This window comes from Neomonachus schauinslandi, chromosome 11 (assembly GCF_002201575.2).
Source record: "Neomonachus schauinslandi chromosome 11, ASM220157v2, whole genome shotgun sequence".
In the NCBI taxonomy this organism is placed as follows: domain Eukaryota; kingdom Metazoa; phylum Chordata; class Mammalia; order Carnivora; family Phocidae; genus Neomonachus; species Neomonachus schauinslandi.
Window position 1 is genome coordinate 57,376,421 of NC_058413.1, and position 16,142 is coordinate 57,392,562.

At 39.5% G+C, this 16,142-nt stretch overlaps 1 protein-coding gene across 1 annotated transcript in view; it reads right to left on the bottom strand.

Moving 5' to 3' along the window:
- INTS4 (integrator complex subunit 4) overlaps positions 1 to 16,142 on the bottom strand; it is a 109,801-nt gene that overhangs the window by 39,183 nt on the left and 54,476 nt on the right. The window contains exons 9-11 of the mRNA XM_021704596.1: positions 11,666 to 11,737; positions 9,717 to 9,891; positions 2,773 to 2,978 (exon numbers count right to left, since the gene is read on the bottom strand). Of these exons, the coding sequence (XP_021560271.1) occupies positions 2,773 to 2,978; positions 9,717 to 9,891; positions 11,666 to 11,737 (453 nt within the window). The remainder of the gene's footprint in view (positions 1 to 2,772; positions 2,979 to 9,716; positions 9,892 to 11,665; positions 11,738 to 16,142) is intronic.

Genomic DNA, 16,142 nt, shown 5'->3' on the forward strand with positions numbered 1-16,142 from the left:
GAAGAACTTTTAAATTTTGATAAAGTCCAATTTATCTAGTTATTTCTCTTATGGATTAAGTTTTTGGTGGCGGATCTAAGAAATTTTGGTCTAATCCAAGGTCACAAATATTTTCTCCTAAAAGTTTTATAGTATTTAGTTTTACTTAATACATGAAAGAAATCCAACTAGAAATTTTAAAGGATGCATCTGCATCCACACAGCAAAATCTAAGAATCAGAGCCTCTTCTCCAAAGCTAGGTTGGAGACATGCCTTCTTTATTTTCCGGGAACCCTCTTTCAGACTGCAGGTCTCTCAATTCTTCGCTCTCTATAGTTACCAGCGCCAACTCCTTAATAAACACATCCGACCATGTTGTTGTTCTGTTTAGGAACTTGTTTGGCTTACCCACACCTCTTGGACAAAGCTCAGGCTCCCCAGCATGGCACACAAGGTCCTTCACAATCAGTTCTCCACTCATTTCTCCCTCAGAGCCATGTGAACTTCTCAACATCCCTGTCCATGCTATGCCATTTCCACCTTCCCAGCCTTCATCTGTGGCCACACGCTAGCGCTCTGGCTAGAATGTCATTCCTTGGTTTACTTAGATACTATCTTGTAATTACTGGCTTATACTGCTGCCTTCTCTACAAAACTGTGAGCAACTCAGAGGTAACAACTAGTACTGTCTACTTTCACATCCTTAGAACCTAGCACAGAACCTGGCTCTGCAAAAAAAAAAAAATCGGTAACTGTTTCTTGAATGACTTTATCAATATTATGAACCACTACCATGCTAAGCATTTTACATGAATTCTCTCTCAATTCTTATAAGAAACATATGAATATGTGGAATCATCCTCACTTTATACATGAGAAAACCAAGACGGTAAAGGGTACGTGGTACATGTCACTCTCCTTAGGTAGCTCATATTCACATCAGGGAGAGGGAGTTGAGACAAAACCTGCCATTAACGATAAAATGTGAAACTACAGTAAGAGATACATAAGCATGCTTGTGGCCTTATGAACAATTCTATACATCAAAACATAGCTTGGAACAGAGCTCAGATATTTAGCAAACATTTCCCGAGCATCTACCTGTTTCAGACACTACAAGGCACTAGAAGTAAAAAAAAAAAAAAAAAAAAGAAAAAGAAAGAAGCCAGGATTCTGCAAAGCTCTCAGTCTTGTGAAATAAAGAATTAAATAATCAAAAAAACATCCTGATATATGCTAGACACAGGGTGACACAGGAAGACAGAGGAGTGCTACTTAATCCACTTGTGGTGGAGTTACTTAGGGAATATCCTGCCAAATATAGATCTGAGAATAAGCAGAAATCAAGGAGGTGAAAGGTGGCAGTTTTTGCAGGCAGAGGGGGAAAAGAGAGTGAAAGAAAAATGGTGAGGAAAAGCATGATGATTAGGGGAGTGACTCCAGTATCAAGTTCAAGATGAGGCCGGAAAGAATGCAAAAAAGGAAAGGCGGTGCTAGGGTAGAGAGCCCACCCACGGAGAACAATGCACAGAATGCAAACTTATCTTCTTAGGAAAAAATAAATGAAAAATTATAAACACAGACTTATAATTCAGGAAAAATCTTACCAGAAGTGCTGAGCAGCTGAGAAAATTGATACGGAACTTCAAAATCAAAGCACCCAATCTGTTTTCTGAAGTATGGAGCAGAAATCTGTAACAAGTGCTAATGACTGAAACACCCAATAGCTATCCCTTTCACAATATCTGAAAAACCAAAACCAAACCGAAACAAGAAAGAAACCAGAGGCCAAATCTCATTTATTAATATTCTGAAAAACGTCGGGACTCACAAATAAAATCCAGACACTTTAGAAAAATAATTCAAGAACCACATCGAGTTGTACAGCCTGGGAGGCAAATCTGTGTTCATATCCTGGCAGAGCCACTTACCAGCAATGTGACCTCAAACAAATTACTTTCTTCTCTGTAAAACTCCAGGGTTGAATGAGTTGATTTGCTAAGATCTGTTCCTGCTATAATAGCCTATGATTCACTAGAAGCATTAAATCAAATCAAAAGGTGTAAAGAATTCTTCTTTAGCCCCTGCCTTATCTGTAATCACTTCTCGTCCATCACTTCAGCTCTACACTGCTATTACAGTGAATGCCTTTTAACTCCTTAAATGCATCATAATCACTCTTACCTCTGGATCCATAGACACTACTCCCTCTGGTGCCCTTCCACCCTACCATCAGCGCCGTTTCTTCCTAAGAAAGGGCCTCACCAAGTCCTACTCCTCCTCCAAGTGTCTACTATAGCATTCCTTCCTGCTTCCCCATCTCCCAACCTTATCCCAGGGAACCCCGTCCTTTCCCGATCACAGCAATGCTAAGCTTTCTTTGAGTTTCCTGTTGAACAGCGAGTCTCCTCCACCTCGGTGGAGCTGTGTGATAAGAAGGCAGAACTGTGCTGCCCAAACATTCCTGCATCACCAGTGCCTAGCACAGTGCCTGGTTTAAAGACATATTTATTTGAGAGAGAGACAGAGAGAGAGAGACAAGAGAGAGAAAGGGCGTGCGCTGGCGGGGAGGGGCAGAGGGGGAGAGAGAGTCTCAAGCAGACTCAGTGCTGAGTGCAGAGCCCAATGCGGGGCTCAATCCCACAACCCTGAGATCACGACCTAAGCCTAAACCAAGAGTCAGACATCCAACTGACTGCGCCACCCAGGCGCCCCATAATGCCCGGTTTAAAAATAAAGTGGTTCTCAGTGGGTACCAATGAAGAAATGACTAACAAACTATGAAGACTCACCTCTAACACAGCCAGGACAGTGTCAAGCTGATCCTCTCGGAGAGTGATATTGTTAGAGATTTTTCTCATGGTGTGTATAGACTGCAGACGTACTTCCTCAATTTCATCGTTAAACATATCAACCAGGAAATCAAGGCACTTCTCCGCAAAAGAGGGTGAAGACTGGGCCAGCATGCAGAGAGCCTCCACAGCAGCAATGCGGACCTCTAGACAAAAGGGGACAAATAAAACTGCACATTAGGTTAAGAGCCATGGGAGAAATCCAAGGATTCCTTCTCATTCAGGTTTGTCTTTTGCTCTCTACTCCTCTGTTAACAAACTCTCTCTGGGAGATCTCCTCCCTGCCCACAGATTCAGCTACCACCTTCACAATGACCTCAGAACAAGGACTTTGGTGTCACAGGGACTAAGGTTTAGATCCTGACTCGCAGACATGTGATCAAGTCACATGTCTGTCTCTATTAACTGCACTTCTTGAAAATTAAGGTCTTATTTATCTCAGAACTCAAACCATGGCTCTCCACTCAGTACTTTTAAAAAGCTGATTTTAAATAATTAAAACAGACTAGATATCATTTTCTCATCTTAGAGATAAGATTCAGCAAAGTGAATTAACTTGCCTTAAAGTGAGTGAGAGCGGAGATAAGACTAGAGCCCAGGTCTGCTGATTCTAGACTAGCATCATGTAGTGGTTACGGATACATGCTTTGGAACAATAAAGGTCTCACAGTAAATTGTGAAGAGTAATTCCTCCACTGACTTGAAGGGTGATCTTGAATAAGTAACTCAACTTCCTAGCACCTCAATTTTTTCACCTTAAACAGAGATAATACTCATTTCCTTACAGAACAGTTAGGAGGACTAAATGACATACTATAGGTAAAGCATAAAGCACAGTGTGTGGCATATGTTGAAAGCTCGGGAGATGTTAGCTCCAGCACAGGTACGGATCTTACAAGCACCTTGAAAACAGAGGCATGTCCTCTACCTCCCTGTACGGCCTGAACCTGTAACAGTAAAGCCACTGATTCCAGGGAGCCCTTCATTCACTCACTAGCAATGCTTCCTGAATGTGTACTACACACCAGGCCCTGTGCTAAGAGCCCTGATACAAAGATGAGAGGTGAGTAAGTACAGACCACGCTCACAAGACTTCCATACATGCTTGTTTTGTTCCAGTGGTTCCCACATGGTTCTGTAACAAAATCTACAGTTTCAAAAAAGAAAGAAAAAACCCCACTCAAGTTGTGGTTAAAACTCACAAATATAATCTGGTTTTTTGTATAAGAAAGGTTTTATAGACACTTTATTTTTTTTTAAGATTTTTTAATTTATTTATATGACAGAGAGAGACACAGCGAAAGAGGGAACACAAGTAGGGGGAGTGGGAGAGGGAGAAGCAGGCTTCCCGCGGAGCAAGGAGCCTGATGCGGGGCTCGATTCCAGGACTCTGGGATCATGACCTGAGCCTAAGGCAGACGCCTAATGACTGAGCCACCCAGGCGCCCCTTTATAGACACTTTAAAAGCAGAGATACTACATTAAAGGGAGATGACTCAGATTTTTCTTGGTAGTGATGAATTCTTCCTTTCATCAGAAAGGAAGGATTTGCTACACTTCATAATAATGTAATTTAAACATGAAATTGCTAATAATTACAAAGGAAGCCAGAGAAGGACCAAAATGTGTTAAATGCTGGCTCTTCTGCCTAGGGCTTTACCCATCACACCACACTAAATCATGTTTAACTGTTGCAAGTCCACAAAGTGAATCACAGAGATACTTCTGATCAGCATGAGATAATCAGTATGGACCTGAGCTGATGCAACTCTAAGCAGAAGCGAAAAAAAACTCGGTGTTTCTCTTTGTATGTGTAGTCTGGTAAACTAACAATTTCTACTGGATTCTTGGAATGCTGAAAATGTATTACAGTCTCTTTAAGGGTCCAGGGCAGAGAAAAGGAATCAGCTATGCCAAAAAAATAAATAAATAAAGATCCTCTGGTGCCTTAACATGTGCAATCAGATCCTGACTTTGCTACTTACTAGCTTTGTTCTTAGTACTGAAGACACAAAGATGAACAAGAAAGAGATAACCTCCCAGCGCCTACAGACAAGAATAGTTAATGGCATTACAAAGTGATGAGTGGTACAGTGAAAAGCACAGGGAGTGTAAGAAAATGCAGAAGAGGTATGTAGCCCACTAAGTAGGATCAGAGGCAGCTTTCTGGAACAAATGACCTCTAAAACAATACCTAAGGGAGCTGCTAAGCCAAAAGAAAGGAAAAAGGCCTTTCTAAGCAGAGGAACCACATATACAAAGGTCCAAAAGAGAGGGAAAACATGGAATAACTAGAGGACTAAAAAGTATGTGTGATACTAGAGTCCACAGCTAATGAAATAAGGCGCCATTTCATTCCCAGCAATGTGTCCCTAATTCACCCAGAATTTTAGAAATATGATAAAATTAGAAAGCTGCCATACCTGATACTGGTTATGATCTATTTGCTTTCAAAGTTAAGTTCCTTTAATTAAACCTTAGTGACGAACAGTTAAGTGTCTGACTTGGTTTTGGCTCACGTCATGATCTCAGGGTCGTGAGATCAAGCCCCACATTTGGCTCCATGCTCAGTGCAGTGTCTGCTTAAGAGTCTCTTCCTCTCCCTCCTCCTCTGCCCCTCGCCCCACACATGCACGCGCGTTCTCGCTCGCTCTCTAAAATAAATAAAATCTTTTAAAGAAGCCCTTAGTGACAAACTTATGTAGAACTAAATCACATAAACATTAATTGTGATGAAATTCAATTGTAAAATTAAATAAAGCAAAAATGCTAGTAGAAACTAAATAAAATAGGTTCCAGTTACTTGTCTTAGGATAAAATGGGTATTAATAACTGGACTTCCTTATTATGAAATACCATCTAAAGTATAATTCACGTATCAAGTTCACAGAGAACAAAAAGGCAGAGGTTGCTTTAACTAATTTCTTTATACAAGTTTCCCCCATTATCCAAAAGTAGAGTGAAACAATGAAACCTTTCATAAGCTGAAACAATGTAAAGCAGAGTATAAACGAAGTAAAGCAGAGTATCCCCCACTTTCCAAAAGTTCATTTTGTGTCACCTCACTTTTAGAAAAGACTGACATGAGTATGGTAATTACTTTTTTCATAAAAATGAAACTCCTCTTTGGATTTCTTTTGGTTAACAAAAACAGGTACTAATGTAGGTCTTTCATAAAACCAAAGTGGCATGAAGTGAACTTTAAGAAAGTGGGGAAGATACCTAGACACTGAAAGCCTTATAGCAAACTAGATAAGGTAACCCAATTCTTATATCTTCTAACAGAAAATTGTCTTTCAAAAGTAATTCTTGCCCTTCTAAGAAGTTCTATTCTGAGGTAATTTTTTTTTTTTAACAGGCATTTAGAAGACCTGAGTTCTAATCCTCTGATATAAATTTACTATTTAATTTGGACAATCAACACTATCTCTCCTGCTCTGTTACAATTACTGAAAATGAGAAGGTTGTAGTCAATCATCTCAAAACAATGACATTCCTTATGTAAGATAGATAGCATCGTATTATGGAAATTACAAGAGCTTTGGAGTACTTCTTTCTGCAAGATTTATCTTTCTATGGGAAACAACTAAAAACAGAAATAAAAAAACAGAAACAACAGTATTCAACCCACTGGACATCAGACAATAAAGGGTAATGATTCCTGAGAGGCAGGAAATAAATGAGGTAGGCTCTAGAATTATACCAGTTTTGTCTGGAAAACATTTTCAGGTTCCAGGTCTCCCTGAGTTGAGAAGATAGAGCTGGGAGTCTGGAAAGGCCACTATGGATAGAGTTCGTAAGGCAAAGTACCAAAAAGGAGAGTACTACACAGAAAGCATTTTGGATAACTGCAGAGGGTCCTCCTCAAGTCATCAGCTGAGTTCTGATCTGTAAAGAAATTGAGATCTGAGAAAGAACCACTAAGCAGGGCTTGAGGGAACAATCTCCAAAGCTCATAAATGGTCTACAACTGTTTCTTCAGAAGAGTTTGAGTTGGAAGTAAAATAAGCCCTAGACTAAATGCTGCTTCAGTTCCCTTAACAAAGCTTAAAAATAAGACCTGAAATAAATGCATCCCACAACAAAGCTCAAAAATATAGGAATATAACAATGTTCATTACCCAAGAAAGTAAAATTCACAATGGCTGGCATCCAACTGAAAATTGCTAGGCATGCACAGAAGTAGGAAAATATCAATAATGAGGAGAAAAATCAATCAATCAAAACCAACACAGAAATCACACAAGCAATAGACTTAATAGACAAAAACATTAGGACAGTTATTGTAAATGCATTCTTTGTTGACAAAGTTAAAGGAAAGATCAAGCAGATTAAGCAGATACATGGGAGATACTAAACAAACCCAAATTCTAATTGAATTTATATGAATGAAAACTATTATGTGTGAGATGAAAAATACACTGGATGGGATTAAAATCAGAATACACATGGTAGAGGAAAAGATTAGTGAACTCCAAGACAAAGCAATAAATATTCCAAAATGAAACAAAAAAAAACCTAGAAAAAAATCAGGATGGAGGGGGAGCTGGATAGCTCAGTCGGTTAAGTATCTGACTCTTGATTTCAGCTCAGGTCATGATCTCAGGGTTGTGGGATCAAGCCCCACACTGGGCTCCACGCTGGGCATGGAGCCTGCTTAAGATTCTCTCTCTTGGGGCACGTGGGTGGCTCAGTCATTACGCGTCTGCCTTCGGCTCAGGTCATGATCCCAGGGTCCTGGGATTGAGCCCCGCCTCGGGCTCCCTGCTCAGCGGGAAGCCTGCTTCTCCCTCTCTCTCTGCCTGCCACACCCCCTGCTTATGCTCTCTGTCAAATAAATAAAATCTTAAAAAAAAAAAAAACGGGGGGGGCGCCTGGGTGGCACAGTCGTCAAGCGTCTGCCTTCGGCTCAGGTCATGATCTCAGGGTCCTGGAATCGAGCCCCACGTCGGGCTCCCTGCTCAGCGGGAAGCCTGCTTCTCCCTCTCCCACTCCCCCTGCTTGTGTTCCTTCTCTCGCTGTGTCTCTTTCTGTCAAATAAATAAATAAAATATTTTAAAAAAAGGTTCTCTCTCCCTTTGCCCCTCCCCGCACTCCTTCTCTTAAAAAGGCGGGGGGGGGGATGCAGCACCAGTGAGCTACAGGACAACATCAATAGTCTAATATATGTGTGTTTGGAGTCACCAAAGGAACATGGGACCAGAAAAATTATGAAGAAATAACGGCCAAAGATTTTCCAGTTTGATGAAAACTATAAACCCACAGATCTAAGAAGCAACAAACTTCAAGCATAAGAAACATGAAGAAATGAAACAAGACACACTATAATTAAACAGCTTAAAACTGGTGACAAAGAGAAAAATCCTAAAAGCAAACAGAAATAGATAAAGAAGATGTGGTATATGCATACAATGGAATATTAGTCAGCCATCAAAAAGAATGAAATCCTGCCATTTGCAACATGATGGATGGAACTAGAGTGTATTATGCTAAGCAAAATAAGTCAGCCGGAGAAAGACAAACACCATATGATTTCACTCATATGGGGACTTTAAGAAACAAAACTGATGGGGTGGCGCCTGGGTGGCTCAGTTGTTGGGCATCTGCCTCCAGCTCAGGTCATGATCCCAGGGTCCTGGGATCGAGCCCCACATCAGGCTCCCTGCTCAGTGGGAAGCCTGCTTCTCCCTCTCCCACTCCCCCTGCTTGTGTTCCCTCTCTGGCTGTCTTTCTCTCTGTCAAATAACTAAAATCTTTAAAAAAAAGAAACAAAACTGATGAACACAGGGGAAAGGAAGGAAAAATAAAATAAGATAAAAACAGAGACGGAGCTAAACCATAAGAAACTCTTGACTACAGGGAACACACTGAGGATTGCTGGAGGGGAGGGGATGGGGGGATGCGGTAACTGGGTGATGAACATTAAGGAGGGCACATGATGTGATGAGCACTGGGTGTTACACACAACTGATGAATCACTAAACTGAAATTAATAATATACTATATGTTAACTAACTTGAATTTAAATTAAAAAAAGGCAACTAGAGAAAAACACATCATATAAAGAAGAACAAATATAAAAAATGGCAGCAGACTTCTCAACAGAAATAATGCAAACAGGAAAATTGTGGAACGCTGAAAACCCACCCTATTAAACTAGAATTCAATTTCCAGTGAAAATATCTTTCAAAAATGAAGGTGAGGGGCACCTGGGTGGCTCAGTCAGTTGAGCATCAGACTCCTGAGTTATCTCAGGTCATGAGCTCAGGGCTTTGAGACTGAGCCCCACATTGGACTCCATGCTCAGTGCAGAGTCTGCTTGAGATTCTCTCCCTTTCCCTATCCCTCCCTCTCTGTCCCTCTCCCCGCTCGCACTTTCTCTCTAAAATAAATAAAATTTTTTACAAAAATGAAGGTGAAAGAAAAACTTCGTAAGTTGTAATAATAAAGGCTTTGAGGTCAGACATAATCTTGCTTCTGCCTCTTACTAGCTGGGTGACCAATAACAAGTTATTGTTATCAGTATAATATCAATTTTTACTACCAATTATTAAGTGCTTACTATAAATAGGTCATGTATTATGCCAAGTATTTTGTGTACATATAATCTCGTTTAATTCTCACAATTCAGAAACACTTATTGTTACCCTTGTTTTATAGAAATGCGGGAACCTAGATTGACTGAACCCAAAATCCATGCTCTTAACCACTGTATTATACCACTTGGGCCTCAATCTTCTGTTTTTAAAAATAAGTAACAGTAGCTACTTCATGGAGTGACTGTGAAAACTAAATGAGACACTATAAGTGTATCAACCAGTACAATGCCTGATACATCACAGGCACTCAGTAAATGGGCACTGTTATGATGCAGTTATACTTACCATACATCTCATCTTCTAATCCATGAACAAAGGCTCCACAAGCTCCTGACTCAATCAAGTTCACAGATCCTGTATCTATTTCTTCCTTGGGAGCATCATCTCCCCACTTTCTGCCACTGGAAAACTCCCCTGAGCTGTAAAGTTCCTTGGCACGTTCATGTGCAGTGCGTTTTCTCTATAAAGGACAATGACAATTACCACTTGCAGGAGGTTCATAAGGGAACAGTAAGATGTATTCTGAGAACATGGGAAAGTAGGAAATAAGACTGCTCTCTGACAGTTAACGTTTTCAAAAAAAAGTACTCAACTGATCAGAGCAAAGAAATGCAAATTCAACATAAAGAAAGACCAAAGGTTCACAGGTCTGTCACAGTGGATAGTAATCTTATTAAAGATAACAAAAGAATGTGCTGATCAGACAAGTGGTTATGTTTGCCATTGCAACACAGGAAAGGGAGAACCAGAGGGGTAAATAATAGCTGTGTCCCTCTAGCACCATCCTGGGTAGAGAATAAACTGGCCCTAGAAAAGAATTTTTTTTAGTCCCAACAGAAGTAAGTCTGAATTTGGTGCTCTATTTGAGCAACACTGCACTCACAATGCAACCTTCTGGTAAATTCACTTTCTTCATAGATTGCCTAAGAGGGAATATACTGGTCAGCTAAAGTAAATATCCAGTCCAACCAATAGTTATGGTTCTCATCATGAATAAATTGCCATTCTCCTTTATGTATCAGCCTCTTATGAACCTTCCTGGCGTGAGTCCACATCCTTATGGTTGATCATCTTAAAGGCACTGATGAAATATAGCACCTAAGCCTACAAGAATGTGGGTCAGATCCAGTAGTAAAGTTTGTACTCTGTGATGTATCTTAGAAACCCCTGCATTACCCATCCTTCACCATTCACCATGAGAATGTTATTTTTTACATTTCTACTCCAGTATACACAGAGAACACTTAATCAATCACCATCCTCAAATGAAGGCAACATCGTTCAGGAAATCCATATGGCAATGTTTCATTAAGCATAGAAACTCCTCAACCACTCTTAAGAATTTATCTTACGGAATGACTTAAAAGAAGAAAAGATCTAATATGCATGAAGATGATATTCCTCTATAATGGTGGAAAAATGGGAAAATCTAAATATATAAGATAGGGCTAAAAAATTATGTCACATCTAAAGATATTACACAGTCAGTAAAAATGCTAAGTATAAAGCTGACTATATGAAAAAAAGCATATGATGTAGTGATAAACTACATCATATGTAGTATGTAGTAAACTACTTAATTATCTGAATTACAAAATTATCTGTATACAATGATTCAATGTTTAAAATATGCGTAAGAGCTGGGGAGAAATATACCAAAATTACAGAAATCATTGTCTTAGAGTAGTGAGAATATGGGTAAAATTGTTTCCCTTTCCTTCTATTTATCAAAGATTCTGAACTCTTTATTATCACTTTTATAATTTAAAGATTAAGATAATGACAATATTAACTCATATTTAGTCCTGACAATTACATCAGAGAACATGGTCAAGGCTTAAAGGCATTCCATAAGAGGCACTTTGTTACTGGTTCAGAGAAAGAATTTACTCATTCTTCCATGGAAACTGCTGTAGAAAAGGAGTCCTAACATGTCAGTCATACAGTCTCACAAAATAAGACCAGATCTTTATAGTTTCTAACAAACAGAAAGTTAATTTTACCTCTTTTTTGTAAAACACAACCTATGCTAAGTATTCCATTAAAATAATTTAAAATTTAATGAAGTAACTTGTAATTTGATTCAAGTTACTAAGATTTTAAAATAAAGTATAATCTAGTCACCCAACATTTACTTAACAAATACATGGGCTGCAAAATTAAATCAACACATCTTGGCAGATAGCTGCTTTGGTTACAGAAACCCAGTCTGAACAACAAAGAATTCAAGTTACCCGAAGATCGGACATGAGCTTCTTGTCCAATGTCTGCTCCAAGAAATGAGAACTAACTTGTTCCATGGAGCCCTGTAAAAACCAAGAATCCGGAGCAAATTAAACAACTCTTAAGGCCTGAATATTATCTTCAAATTCAAAGTTTGCAGCCAACTTAAATGCATAAAGATAACATTCCGTTTTTGTTTTTTTTTTTTTAAGATTTTATTTATTTATTTGACAGAGAGACACACAGCGAGAGAGGGAACACAGGCAGGGGGAGTGGGAGAGGGAGAAGCAGGCTTCCCGCCGAGCAGGGAGCCCGATGTGGGGCTTGATCCCAGCACCCTGGGATCATGACCTGAGCCGAAGGCAGACGCTCAACGACTGAGCCACCCAGGCGCCCCAAGATAACATTTCTTGAAGTAAAGATGCTTACGGGTTCAGAATCATTAGCAAAATAATAAAAACATTAGCAGCTAGCAGCTAAACAGAGCCTACTATGTGTCATACACTGTTTATACATATATTAACTAATTTAGTTCCCCTATGAAGTAAATACTATTATTAGTCCCATTTTATATATGGAGGGGAAAAAGAAAAGAAAGTTAAAAAAAAAAAGGCACAAAAAGGTTAAGTGACTTGTTCAAAATCACAAAAAGTATAATTTATAAACCCAGGTTCCAGAAGCCTTTGCTTCAACTGCTACTCTCTATAGTCTCTGCTGTTCTTTTCATTCTAGTCTTTCCATTCATTTGTTCATTCAGTCACTCATTCAATAAAACAGATTATTTATTTAGCAACCATTCAACTATATGCCTACGGTTACCAGGAAGAGCAATACAAAAGTAGACATCAATTCCACACTCAGTGACCTCACAGACTAGTGAGCGAAACTGACAAGTGAACAGATAACCGTATCATGGTATAAAATGTTATAATACACATATAAAGGTACTATGGGAAACTCAGAGAACAAGCAGTATAGGGTGGAGGCAGGGGAACCGGTAATCACAAGTGCAAATGCATAAAGAGAGAATGCCATGCAGGAAACACCAAGTGGTTCTATGAATAAGACACAGGATAGAGGAGCCAAAAATGAAGCAGGATGGTTAGGGATCAGATCATAAAGGGCCTTTGTCATGACCCTTTGTCATGTTTGTTATGGAAGGAGTTTGCCATGATTCTGAATAACCATATAATCTTTTCTCAGTAATGAGCTCAACAGTGTAGAAAGTATTCTACTTATACTTTAAAAATTTATTTCTAGGGGCGCCTGGGTGGCTCAGTTGGTTAAGCGACTGCCTCCGGCTCAAGTCATGATCCTGGAGTCCCGGGATCGAGTCCCGCATCGGGCTCCCTGCTCGGCGGGGAGTCTGCTTCTCCCTCTGACCCTCCCCCCTCTCATGTGCTCTCTCTCATTCTCTCTCTCTCAAATAAATAAATAAAAAATCTTTAAAAAAAAAATTTATTTCTAGTAATCCCACGAAGAATGTAAATTATCCTTATTTATTTGCTTTTTAGGTAATCTCTCTGCCCAATGTGGGGCTCAAACTCACAACCCTGAGATCAAGAGTCACATGCTCTACAACTGAGCCAGCCAGGCACTCCAAATTATCCTCATTTTTTATTTTATTTTTTTATTTTTTTTATTTTTTTTTTAAAGATTTTATTTATTTATTTACTTGAGAGAGAGAGAGAGAGAAACAGCATGAGAGGGGATAGGGTCAGAGGGAGAAGCAGGCTCTCCGCCAAGCCGGGAGCCCAATGTGGGACTCGATCCCAGGACTCCGGGATCATGACCTGAGCCGAAGGCAGTCGCTTAACCAACTGAGCCACCCAGGCGCCCTATCCTCATTTTTTAGATGAGAAATTGAGGCTGAGAGATTTTGTAACTTGCTCATTTCAAATAAGGGAGAAACATAGATTTACACCTCATAAACATCATCTTAGCAGCAAGGTGGCTAATGGACCAGAAAGAATCAAAATGAAGCAAAGAGACAGGTTGGCAGGCTATTAGAGCAGGTCCTAGACATTCTCAAAGAATATACTGGCACCTTTCTCTAATTCCTAAGTTAGTAAATATGGAAATGCTTATAGAGGATCAGACTTCTCCAATCACATTTTCCATAGAAACTTACATGTTCTATAGGAATATGCTTACCCAAGTTAATACCTTTCCTACAACTCCAGAAGAGCAACTGTTGTACTATTTTCACTTAAGTAGTTTCAAATCTACTTTTTATTTCTACATGGTACAGTTGATGGGCCTTTGTTACATAGATCTGAGCCAATATCAAATCTAACATTCATGTTTTTAATTCAAACATCAATTTTATGAATAAGAACTCTAAATTTTTAAGACCTCCTCAACTTTCTCTTTAGTTTTACCACCAACATTAACAGTTGGCTTTTTAGGTGGCACTTTTTTCTAATAAAGAATTAAGTTTGTTTTGTTTTGTTTTTTAATTAAGCTCTATGCCCAGCGTGGGGCTTGAACCTACAACCCTGAGATCAAGAGTCACGTGCTCTATTGACTGAGCCAGCCAGGTGCCCGAAGAATGAAGTTCTTTGTTTGTTTTTTTTTAAAGATTTTATTTATTTATTTGACAGAGAGAGACACAGCGAGAGAGGGAACACAAGCAGGGAGAGTGGGAGAGGGAGAAGCAGGCCTCCCGCTGAGCAGGGAGCCCGATGCAGGACTCGATCCCAGGACCCTGGGATCATGACCTGAGCCGAAGGCAGACGCTTAACGACTGAGCCACCCAGGTGCCCCAAGAATGAAGTTTTAATGACTTCACAGTGAACTACTCTAAATCCCTAGTCTCAATGATCCCCCTCCAGTGCCTTTAGCTGAACTCTCTTCCAACACAGTAGCAAAGAGGGGGGGGGTACTATCCAAATTCCAGCCTCAAATATTTATGTATCATTATTTGCAACAAATTTCCTGTATTATCTGAGAATATGTGAAGCTTTCCAATTTAGTCCACAATTACCAAGAGCCCTATAACATAATAATCCACTTGAAAAATGTTGAGACCTAAACTAGTACACACCCAGTGGAAATAGAGAAGGGAGAGATTCAGAGATGTCAAGAAGGTAGAACTGATAAGAGCTGAGGATTCACTGGATATGGGACACAGAAAGAATTCCCAAATGCCTCTGGGTTTACAAATCGGTTATTGATGCCATCATTCATGAAAGTGCTGGAGGAGTAGATGTGGACCAAAAAGATGAATTCATCATAAAGCTCACCAATCAGAAAAACATCTACATTCTGGTTTACTTTAACCAAGACAAATACATTGTGATAAGATCTCTCCAACTGTACCACTACTACTAAACAACCTGTATTTGTAACAGTAAGAAAACCATGATATTTGACAAACAAGTGTGTCAAACTTGCTTTCAGAGCAAAAACTGCTCAATTATAGCTGCTCAATAATAACTTAAGTCTATGCACTAGCCTCTAGCTTCTACCCAATTAGGTGACAAAGTAAACCCCATCCCCCTCAAAAAAAGAACTACCATGTGAGACATAAAACTACCACTGACTAAGACATCTGCATGTGCCCTGGGAAAGACTAGCCCTTATGGCTATGGACAGAACAACCTACAATCTATCTGTAAATATTATCATTTTTAAGGTCAAACACTTCTGGAGTCATATAAAAAAGGTTTAACCCTTACTGAATAGGAGAAATTAAACATCTTAAGAAGAAATCACTGAACTAAGGACTATATTCTAGATAGAACACCAATGACCATGATTAATTTCACAGTAATGCTGTATTCTAAACTGTCCCATGGAACTGCATAGTTGGCAATCAACTTTCTTTGCCTCAGCAGGAAAGTTATGGATAACTGAAAAGCAACCTTTCACATGGTTTTGAATTTTCTGAAACAGCCTACATTTGAAATTTTTCATCCTGCTAGAAGCCAAGGAGTATGGAGACTGTTGATTTTTTAAGCAAGATGGACTTAAATCTAAAGCCTTATCACTTCATTTAAGTTCCTGAAGAACCTGGTTCTGCTTTCCTCTTAAGCTTTATCTTGTTGCATATTCCCCACATTTAACATTATCCATCCCCAAACCAAAAAGTATTAACTTCTTGTAGTTTAGTATATTAGCATGCATGATAATTGTACTCCTTCTGTATCTCTGCTTATATTTTCTCCTTCCCTACTTATCTACCTAGCTAATTTACATTTATCCTTCAAAACTCAGTTTAGAAATCACCTCCTCCACGAAGCCGCCTTTTTTTTTTAATTTTATTTTATTATGTTATGTTAGTCACCATACATCACCAGTTTTCGATGCAGTGATCCACGATTCATTGTTTTCATACAACACCCAGTGCTCCATGCAGTACATGCCCTCCTTAATACCCATCACCGGGTTAACCCATCTCCCCACCCCTCCCCCCACCCAAAACCCTCAGTTTGTTTCTGAGTCCATAGTCTCTCATGGTTCATCTCTCCTTCCAATTCCCCGCCC